The sequence below is a fragment of the Arachis duranensis genome, chromosome 3 (genome assembly GCF_000817695.3).
Source record: "Arachis duranensis cultivar V14167 chromosome 3, aradu.V14167.gnm2.J7QH, whole genome shotgun sequence".
Classification (NCBI taxonomy): Eukaryota; Viridiplantae; Streptophyta; class Magnoliopsida; order Fabales; family Fabaceae; genus Arachis; species Arachis duranensis.
Genome location: NC_029774.3, coordinates 132,920,794 through 132,931,659, shown reverse-complemented (window position 1 = coordinate 132,931,659; position 10,866 = coordinate 132,920,794). Strand labels below are relative to the sequence as shown.

Genomic DNA, 10,866 nt, shown 5'->3' with positions numbered 1-10,866 from the left:
CCAACTATAGTTAATTCAATGTTGGGTAGTAAGGTATATATATTTATTCTATTAAAAATAAAGATATATATTTATACAATAATATTTAACAGATGAAAAAAGTCAAAATAATCTAAATTTACCACATTTAATATTATTAATTATATTATGTACATGAATAGGGTTGGATAATTAATTTGATATTTGATTTGCAGGGAAAACAAAAAAAAAATAAATAACTAGTAGATGAAAAATGATGGTTAATTCTCTTGAGAGAGAAATTTAAATATTCTCGTAATAATTTAACAAAAAAAATATTACATTTTTTAATTTATAATGTTGAAATATATTTTTATTCAATATTAAGAAAATGTTTTATTATTATTATTTTGGATAACAGCTAGCATATGTTCGAGTGTGTTTGTTTTAGTGAGTGAGGATTTGCTTTTTATTTGAGTAGTTACAATTAAAGAACCAAAATTAGTCAATTTCAGCAATGTAGAAAAACAATTTTTTCATTAACATTTTTTAAAAATTATTTATTTATCTATTTTTTTCTTTCCTTCTATCACTATAATTACCATTAATCTCTGTTATAGTTTCCGACGACCACTAACAATTATTGTGTTCTATATTCTAAATATTAAATTATAAATTTTAATTAAATTTTTTATCCTAAATTATCTTAAATTAATTTTATTTTATTTGATTTTTAAAAATGTTTTATTGATGGGGAGGTGGTGGTTTTCAATTTTTTATTTTTATTTTTTTATTATGTGGATGGTCGGTGTGAAGTTGTGGTAATTTACAATGCATGCCACCCAATGAGCCAAGTGTTGAGCAATAAAACGCGTGTCGTTTTGCTGATCGTACGACAATGCGAGCAAAAAGTGCTGTCAAGTCCCATCAGGGCATCAACCTTCAGCTATTTTCTTTTCATTCATGGGACCCACTTTTCCTTCATCCAACGGTTCGGATTCATTCTCTCCCATGGATTGCCTAGATTCCACCCCTGCTTACGTCACTCTACTACTTCTCATTCAAAATCAAACCCAACCCATGCCATACACTTAAACATAGTAATAGTGATGATTATATTAGCACGTTAATCATTATTAGAAACCCAAGTACTAGATGTAACAATTATTGCGACACGCTAATCATTAGTTTGACTTTGACGCCCTCTTTAATCACTTAAAATCACATAAATTGCTGTGGACAGTTAATAATTTGAACGGTTAGGTTAAATTAAAGTTCTTTAAAATTATATGGTCTAATGTTGTTCTTGAATTATGAGGAACTTTAATATGATCATATGATCATATTCCTAGGTTACTACAATTAGTCATCATCCTAAGCAGTAGTCATGGATTGGGTGTACCTAACAATAAGGATCGAAAGAAAGACCATAAAAAAATCTATTTACTAAGAATAGTTCCATCAAATATTCTGTATATAAGGATGAATTTAATTTTAATGTACGGTTAATATAAAATTGATTTTTAGTGTATATTTAATATGTTTATAATTCAACCTGCCATATGCAATAATTCTATATGTAATATATTCTTCTTTAGCTATTAATTAATTATTATTTGTTTGCTTCTTAAAGTACGTTTTTTCCATCTTTTGTAAGTTCTTTCGTATACTTCCACGTTCCACACGCCAAAAATAAATAGTTGAATGCTGTTTTACACTGTAATCTTGTAATAATTTGATATAGCAATTAATTATTGATTATCTAAGTATAAATAAATAAGGTGAAATTAAAATGAAATTCTAGTTGGGTTAACATTTTGTTAGTTATGTTTAATATTTTTATTTGTATTTATAATTTCTGAATAAGATAATAAAATTGAAAGTTTATTATTATTACTTTCTTTAGAAAAAAATAGAAATGTGAAAGTTGTATGTAACTATGTATAGTTAATTTTTAAAATGAAAATAATTTTATAAACGAAATGAGCCATAATAATTTCTCTAAAATCAAATCCTTTAGTGGCTACCTAATTTCCCACTTAATTGTCCCTTCGTAATTATATCTTGACAGTAATAATAGTAAATGAAATTTCAAACAATTATATTTACACAACAATATTTCATACTTCTCACAAATTCTAATCACAGTTATATTTTACTTTTCTCTTTCACTCCTCTTATTCATTACTGCTTTAAATTAAGTTCGTGAAAATATCGCATAAAAATTGTCCATGAAAAATAATATAACCATAATAGTTACAAACAATATTAAACAATATTCTGATAAATATATCTTACAATATAATAAAGTTATACAATAATAGTTTTTTTTCTTAATAAAATCACAAATTTCTGGGCTTTATTACTAAGCCCAATTAATCTGATTGGATCTCTGTTGATCCATGTTTAAGAACTTTTATTAAGAGATCAACACATTAATTGATCACATTTACAAGTGTTAGACTTAATGGGGATGAGAATGAGATCAAACCTCACATCTAACTGAAAGAAAAAAGCATCCATCATTTTAATCAATCTCATATTTATATTTTTGAGTTATTTGCTATCTCTGATCATTGATAAAGATATCAAATTTATTTGAACGGTTGCAAAATAATAGTTAGAAACTAGTAGTTTCATTTTAGTTCCAAGATGGAAGTGTGTATTATAAAATAGAATTTTCTTTGAAGAGTTAATTGACTAAAAATCTAAAATACCATATTATTATTATTATTTATATTTGAAAGAAGGATCCGAGGGCAGCTTTAGTAAAAAGCATAAATTCTGAGGGTAATGTATTTTTTTTATTTGAAAAAAAATTTAAGCGATTTCTCAAGATTATTTCAAAAGACAATAAAATTTTAATTAAAAAACTTTTTATTATTAATTTTTATTTTTATGAGACTAATTATTTTTTTTATCAATATCTTTTATTGTTAACACAAAAACTAAATACTCTCATAAAAATAAAAATTAAAAAAATATTTTTTATTTCAAGAACTCGTAATCTCTTCGAAAAAATTATCAAGAATTGAATTGGTATATTTTTATTTGTAATATTAGATTAATAATAGTATTTTTTTGAATTGTGATCTACTGTAATATTTTTTTAAAATGTGAAATGATTTAATTTATAGAGTATAAATCAGATCATTCGAACCATTCGATTTGTGTTTAAAATATTTTTTGAATAGTCTGATATATGTACTCAAAATTTTTAAATTTTTTTAAACACAAATTAAATGGTTTAATTTGTGTACATCCTATAATTTTAAAATACACCAAAAATTATCATATTAAAATATAACATTCATTCTACTTCCATATCTAAATTTTTTAGCTTATTTTTGTTTCCCTCCTGGAGTGTCTGAAATCGTGGGTACGAAAGGTGATATAAATAATGATAAAGCAAAAATGCAAAACTGTGAAGCCAAGCCTTCTTCATTCTCTCAATAATCTCAAAAAAAAAAGAAACAAAAATAATCTGACTCAGAATATACACCCCCTTCTCTCTCTTTCTTTCTCTGTTCTGCTGCTTCAACTTCAAAGACCGAAAAAAGGAACACTCCCAAGAAAAATAGTGGCGGTTCTGTCTTCATTCACCAAGAAGCTGCACACTGAAAACACCATTTTTCCATTTGGAGCAACAACGCCACCACCTCTAACTGCTGCTCATTTTTTCTACACTGGAAAAGAAAAAGAACAAATAAGAACCGACCCGAGCTTCTTTTTTTTCAAAGAAGGAGACGCGAGCACACTGTTATCTTGTCTCCTCCATGAGGAAAAAAAAAGGAACCAAGTGCCTACCTTTGTAACAGTAGCCGTTTTTCAGTTACAAGGTTGTTTTAGTTTCTCAAGTCGATTTGCTCCTTTTTCTTCTGAGTTTGGTTCTTGCTGAGATCCGGTGCCTTCTTGGATTCGTTCTCTCTTGTGGCTGAGATCTGTTTGGTTTCGGAGTTCCTGAGGTTGTTTGGTTTTTGAGCTTGTTGCCGAATTTGGAGCCGTGGAAGATACTAGTGGTGCTGGTTAGTTGCTTTTGGAGCTGGAAAAATACGTTTGTATGATGAAGTGTTTGGTTCAAGATTGGAACTTTGGGTGGTGGGGATTGAGTAGGGTTGGAAGGGAATGAAGAGTGAAAGTAAAAAAGTTATCTTTTGCAGTGAAACTGGTTTTGGTTGAAGGGTTGGAAGTGTGGGAATCTTTTGGGTCTACTTAGCATTTCTCGTTAATGGCTGAGGCAATTCATTGTCTGGTTGTTCAGTTTTTGTTCAGATTTGGAATGAGTTTTGGTTGGTGAAAGGGGAGATTAAGGTAAGAAGAATGAGATTTTGCAGCGGCAAGGGAGAGAAGAAAAGGATTTTTCTGTGGTCTGAGGTTTTTCTTGTGAGGATTTTGCTCCTACTTAATTGGTCTACTTAAAGAGCTTTTGTTTTTAGTAATCGACTGTGTGGAATTGGCTTGGTTTTTTCTAGTTTTGAAATTTTGCTGAAAATGAAGCTTTCTTCAGCTGATTTTTGTCCTCCACCCCAGGAAGGTATGTTATGTATACACTCTTGTTTGCATATTCTTCTTCCTTGTTCATCTCCCTTTCTATTCTCCACTCTGTTTTGGAGCTAGTTATTGTTGCATCCCAGTGTTAAGGGGTGAAAATGCTATTCTCTTTTAGATCTTGATGGACTTTGGTTGCTGAGAATTTTGTTTCTCTAACGTGATTTGGTTTGATTTGCTCAGCGCCAAGCCTTTTGTTGTTTATTAAGATCATGGTTTTGCTAATGAATATACCAAAATCAGTTAGTGCTCTTGACGAATTTAGGTGGCTGTTATGAACATTCTGTTGGATATTCATGGCATTGTGATGGTTGTTCTTTGCAGGAGAAAAGCGCGTTTTGGATTCAGAACTTTGGCATGCATGTGCTGGTCCCCTTGTTTCTTTACCAATTGTTGGAAGCCGAGTTGTGTACTTTCCACAAGGTCACAGTGAACAGGTGAGAAAGATTGTGATGTTGGAAGTTATATGCCTAAGTTCTTTTAGTTTATGTCTAAATTCTAAACTATACAGTAATAATAAGAATCCTAAGTTCTAGATGCTAGTTTGTTTGATTACTTGGACTTGATGAGTTACATGCATGCATGTATTCTAATTTCTAAGTAAGCATTTTTCTTTTCCCTTTGCTTTAGGTTGCTGTATCAACCAACAGGGAAGTGGATGCCCAAATTCCTAACTATCCAAGCTTGCCTCCCCAACTTATCTGTCAACTTCATAATGTGACTATGCATGTAGGGCTCTTGTTTATTTACTTAGTTTATTTTTCATTTTGATATAATAGTCATGTAAGGCTTGTTTGCTTCTGATTCATCTTTTAAAATTCTGCTTTTCTAATTTTTCTTTATTTTATGAATTCAGGCTGATATTGAGACAGATGAAGTATATGCACAAATGACCTTGCAACCTCTGAATCCTGTATGATTGATTCCCTTTATTAATTGATAACTGATTTTGTAGAGTTTATAGTTATAATTCTTACTCTGACATTGTACTATGACCTTGCTCTTGCAGCAAGAGCAAAAGGAGGCATACCTTCCAGCAGAGTTGGGCACTCCAAGTAAACAGCCTACAAACTACTTTTGCAAAACTTTGACAGCCAGTGACACAAGCACGCATGGAGGGTTCTCTGTTCCTCGCCGTGCAGCTGAAAAAGTGTTTCCTCCTTTGGTAAACATTTATGCAGAATCGTGCATGAAAACTTGCTCACTAGATCTGTTGGTTTATTAACTGATTGATTGTGACCTACAGGACTTCACCCAACAGCCTCCTGCTCAAGAGTTAATTGCAAGGGATTTGCATGGTAATGAATGGAAATTCAGACATATCTTTCGCGGTGAGTTATAATAAAACTGAGATTGTTTACCCTTCTTTCGGCAGCAAGCGCAGGCTATTTATTTTTATCCCCTGAAAGTAACTTGCTGTCTTCTTCTGCAGGCCAACCCAAAAGGCATCTATTGACAACGGGATGGAGTGTCTTTGTGAGTGCTAAAAGACTTGTTGCTGGTGATGCTGTGCTGTTTATCTGGTTAGAAAATTTTTATGTCTGCTTTTCCCTTTTTGTTTAATTGAAGTGGCACACTGCTCTCCACTGCATTAATAACATTCTTCTCCTTCCAGTGTAATTCACATGTTCTATATTCACAATTTATTGTTGTGATGTTGAGCATAGCTGCTTTCAATAGTAATTCTGTTATAAACATATCTTATAATTGGTCTAACTGAAGTAAAATTCTTCTACAGGAATGAAAAGAATCAATTGCTTCTTGGCATTCGCCGTGCTAATCGGCCACAACCTGTGATGCCTTCCTCAGTTTTGTCTAGTGATAGCATGCACTTGGGGCTTCTTGCTGCTGCAGCTCATGCAGCTGCAACCAATAGTCGATTCACCATTTTCTATAACCCACGGTACCCCTTAGACTCTTGTGCAAAACCTTCAGGTCATGATATTGTTTCCTTTTTGACGGACGATTTTTCTTTTGCTACTTTTAATTTCAGTGCTTGCCCATCAGACTTTGTCATACCCTTGGCAAAGTATGTTAAAGCTGTGTATCATACTCGAGTCTCAGTTGGCATGCGCTTCAGAATGCTGTTTGAAACAGAGGAATCTAGTGTGCGGCGGTAGGTTGAGACTTACCTTTGTTTAAGACCATGTTGCATATGAATTAGAGATCATTTGAAGCTATACTTCTTATTCTAATCCTCTATTCAAATGTTTGTGTGATATAATTCCTCTCTCATAGGATAAATGGGTTAGTCATTTAATAGAATTGATTATACATATAGTTGTGATACTAATATATACTCATGCAGATACATGGGCACCATAACTGGTATTAGTGACTTGGATCCTGTTCGATGGCAAAATTCACATTGGCGTTCGGTCAAGGTCTGTATGCATACATTCATGTTATTTAATTGAGGTTATGTGATTGAATTGAGTGCTGCATGCATCTGCAGATGTAACATTGATAATATCTTGCTTTGTGAACACTTTCCATCTTTCTAAGTGCTAAGGATGAACATGGCTTTGACTTGGTTGCAGGTTGGCTGGGATGAGTCCACTGCTGGAGAGAAGCAACCTCGAGTGTCTCTATGGGAAATTGAGCCCTTAACAACATTTCCTATGTATCCATCTCCGTTCCCTCTTAGGCTTAAAAGACCATGGCCTTCAGGACTGCCTTCTTTCTATGGTATGCTTCATGCAACATTTAGATCCAAAAGAATAAGCAAAATTTTCTGATTACCTAATCTTGTTTAACACTTAAAAAGTGATTGTTTCAATTTTCAAAGTTCATTTCGTTTGTGTGTCAACAGAAACTCAATCTCATTGACCCTCTCCAATTTCACTTGCATTGAATGCTTGCAGGCATGAAGGAGGATGATTTTGGCATAAATTCTTCACTAATGTGGCTTAGAGATGCTGATAGAGGGCTCCAGTCTCTTAATTTTCAGGGTACCGGTGTCAGTCCTTGGATGCAGCCAAGGCTTGATCCCTCCATGTTGAATTTGCAAACAGATCTGTACCAAGCTATGGCTGCCGCTGCACTTCAGGATATGAGGACTTTAGACCCTACCAAACAGCACCCCACTTCCTTAATTCAGTTTCAGCAACCCCAGAACTTCCCTAACCGGACGGGTGCTTTAATGCAGACACCAATGTTGCAGCCCTCTCAACATCAGCAGGCCTTCCCAAATAATCAAGAAATTCAGCATCCATCTCAATCTCAGGTTCAGATTCAAAATCATCTTCAGCAGCATCTACAGAATCAGCACTTATTCAACAACCAGAGTCATCATCAGCAGCAACTACATCAACAACAGCAGCAGCAGCAACCACAGCTTCAACAGCAGCAGCAACAACAACAAATGGTAGATCATCAGCAGATTCCAAATGTGGTCTCTACAATGTCTCAGTTCGTTTCGACTCCGCAGTCTCAGTCGTTACCCATGCAGGCTATCTCTTCACTATGCCATCAGCAAAGTTTTACTGATTCAAATGGTACTGCTGCTGTTTCTCCGCTACACAGTATCTTGGGGTCATTTCCCCAGGATGAAACATCCCACCTTGTCAACCTTGCTAGAACTTCCTCTTGGGTTCCTGTTCAATCTTCATCTGCATGGCCCTCAAAGCGTGTAGCAGTGGATCCTCTTGTTTCTTCTGAAGCTTCTCAATGTGTTCTGCCTCAGGTGGATCAGTTGGGGCAGGCACATAGCACCATGTCTCAGAATGCTATTTCGTTGCCACCAGTTCCTGGCAGGGAGTACAGTGTAGAAGGGAGCACTGATCCACAAAACCATATTTTGTTTGGTGTGAATATAGAAAACTCTCCTTCGCTACTAATGCATCATGGAATGTCAAGCCTTAAGGGGGTTGGCAGCAACACTCATTCATCAACCGTACCTATTCAATCTTCTAATTACCTGAATACAGTAGGCACTGATTCTTCACTGAATCAAGGAATGACACACAGCAATGGTGAATCGGGCTTCCTTCAGACTCCAGAAGATGGGGGCCGAGGAAACCCGCCAAATAAAAAGACCTTTGTGAAGGTGAGCATCTGTTCCCACTACTACTTTGTTACAGTGCATGATAAAGTTGACTGAATGTTGCATTTTTGTTTTGAGATTAACAGGTTTATAAATCAGGGACCTTTGGAAGATCATTGGATATAACTAGATTTACCAACTACCATGAGCTGCGCAGCGAGCTTGCTCGTATGTTCGGCCTTGAAGGTGAGTTGGAGGACCCTTTGAGATCAGGCTGGCAGCTTGTAGTTGTGGACCGAGAGAATGACGTTCTTCTCCTCGGTGATGACCCATGGCCGTAAGTAGCTCATGCTTTATTCTTTTCTTTGTAATGATGATTATTACCCTGATTTCTTACATATGATCTTTGACATGACAGGGAATTTGTAAATAGTGTATGGTGCATCAAGATACTTTCCCCTCGGGAGGTGCAGCAAATGGCCAACAATGGCATCTGTGATGACTTACCAGGACATGATGACCCAAGAAATTTAGACTTCTGAATGATGTGATAGTCACCATGAACAACTTCTCTCTCTTGTATTATTACCATTCCTTCTCAACCTTTTAACAATGGTGAGAGGTACTCTTAGTTGTTGTAGTCTAGCTTAATTCCAAGCCTTTTGCTTTTGTTTTTATTTTGGTGTTTGTTGCTGCTTAGGGAACACTGTAACTATATATATGACATATCCTCATTGTGCTACCGTTAGGAATATGGATTTAAGATACTATATTCTATATGGCATATATTATCACAACATTATCTTCGACTACCATGTTTACTTTTCATTTAAACCTTTTTAGTGCATATAAGCCCAGTGTTTGATGATAGAACAAAAGGACATTGCGGATGATGATGGACATTTTTTTTGTTTCCCATGGTATTTTTCAACCCGACAGACTAATGACTAGTTTGTCGCGAATCGGAGCTTCATTTAAGGTGTGACACTTGCCAATGGATTGTTGCATATACAGGGCGAGATTTTTTTTTTATTATTTTGGTCAAGCACAGGGCGGGATTTTAACTCTCGACACTTGTTTAAACGGACTAATGAGCTAACTACTAAATTAACCCACATTGATTGACATCTTTGGCCATTCTTGAGTTGTAGCTAAACATTTTTCGGTGGAAGGTGGTTGGTGACAATTTGAACACCAAAAACCCCATGTGATGTGTCTTAAATTGACATTGAGCATGAACTTCCATTGATGTGAAAATGGCCTAGTTTGTTCTGTTCTTGGATCTGGCCATGCACCCTATGCTATTTATTTACTTTTAACAATTTGTTGTAGTTGTATAATTTAATTTGAGAAGTTGGAGCTTGCAGGGGTTGTTGGAGACTTTTAGAAATCAGAAGAATTTAATTATTGTTGGAGTTAGTAGTATGTTACTACTTTGTTCTATTAATAGGGTTGTACCTTGACAAGCTTTAATAAATGCACTGAACAACGACAAAAAGTTGAAACTTTGAATACTTTTTGTGATAGAAAATCTATTAACACTGCTTAACAATATCTATAAGAGCTTCGTACTTGTAGTTGTCGGCAGATTTGGCAGTGGAGTTTGTTTGTTACCATGTCTCACATACCGTAACGTGTAGCCTTTACTGTTCATTTCATTGGTAAGAATCGAATTACTTCATTAGTGTACCTAAACAAGCATTCAAAGTTGAAGGTTGCTTGGATGCATGTTGTGTGGGTTGCCTTATTAGATGAGACCCTCTTTCTATGTATGGAATGGTGACATGGTAGGGCACTATCCACCATAAGTAGCAATACTAGCTAGGGTTGGCACCCCCCAACCACTTGCCTACCTTTCTTGCTTTGCTTCTTCAGTTCCAACTTGCAATTTTTCCATTTATATCAATTAATTCTTTGACTTTAAAATTCCACATGATTTTATTATTGATTACGGCTTGATTTGATAAAACTTTTTAAAAAGTACAAATTCTTGTGGTTGGAGGCTTGGTTAAGTGGCATATCATATGCCTCCTTAACAACCACACCCGGGTTCAGTCTCTTCAAAAAGACTATGTGTATTAAAGTCATTTTTAATTTAATTTATCAAGGATAGAAATTTCGACTTTTAAAAAATAAAAATTTTACCAAATCACACCATTGTACGAGTCTCATATTCTTTTGTCAATAACAAAAATTGATACATGACAAAGTCATGTGAATTTTCACGTGAAAAAATCCCTGATCTAAATCTAAAGAGTCGCTTTAATTTCTTATCTTTCATAATTGATGTTTTGAATTTTCTAGTGTACTAGCAAATATATGTGGCTTTTGTGCCACCCACAAGTCCACAACATGACCAAAAAGGTTGTAGCAAA

At 34.6% G+C, this 10,866-nt stretch overlaps 1 protein-coding gene across 1 annotated transcript; it reads left to right on the top strand.

Moving 5' to 3' along the window:
* Positions 1–3,381: 3,381 nt before the first annotated feature.
* Positions 3,382–9,303, top strand: LOC107481999 (auxin response factor 6). Its single transcript, XM_052258895.1, has 14 exons — positions 3,382–4,492; positions 4,831–4,943; positions 5,137–5,235; positions 5,363–5,419; positions 5,516–5,671; positions 5,753–5,837; positions 5,939–6,029; positions 6,245–6,409; positions 6,500–6,622; positions 6,815–6,890; positions 7,047–7,194; positions 7,371–8,554; positions 8,638–8,828; positions 8,910–9,303. Exons 1-14 carry the CDS (start codon positions 4,450–4,452, stop codon positions 9,031–9,033), a joined length of 2,655 nt encoding a protein of 884 aa, XP_052114855.1. The 5' UTR covers positions 3,382–4,449; the 3' UTR covers positions 9,034–9,303.
* The last annotated feature ends 1,563 nt before the right edge of the window (positions 9,304–10,866 follow it).

Coding starts and splice junctions, on each gene's coding strand:
- LOC107481999 (XM_052258895.1), top strand. CDS start 4,450: ATGAAGCTTTCTTCAGCTGATTTTTGTCCTCCACCCCAGGAAG. Junction 6,623..6,814: donor GAGGAATCTAGTGTGCGGCG/GTAGGTTGAGAC, acceptor ATACTCATGCAG/ATACATGGGCACCATAACTG. Junction 7,195..7,370: donor AGGACTGCCTTCTTTCTATG/GTATGCTTCATG, acceptor GAATGCTTGCAG/GCATGAAGGAGGATGATTTT.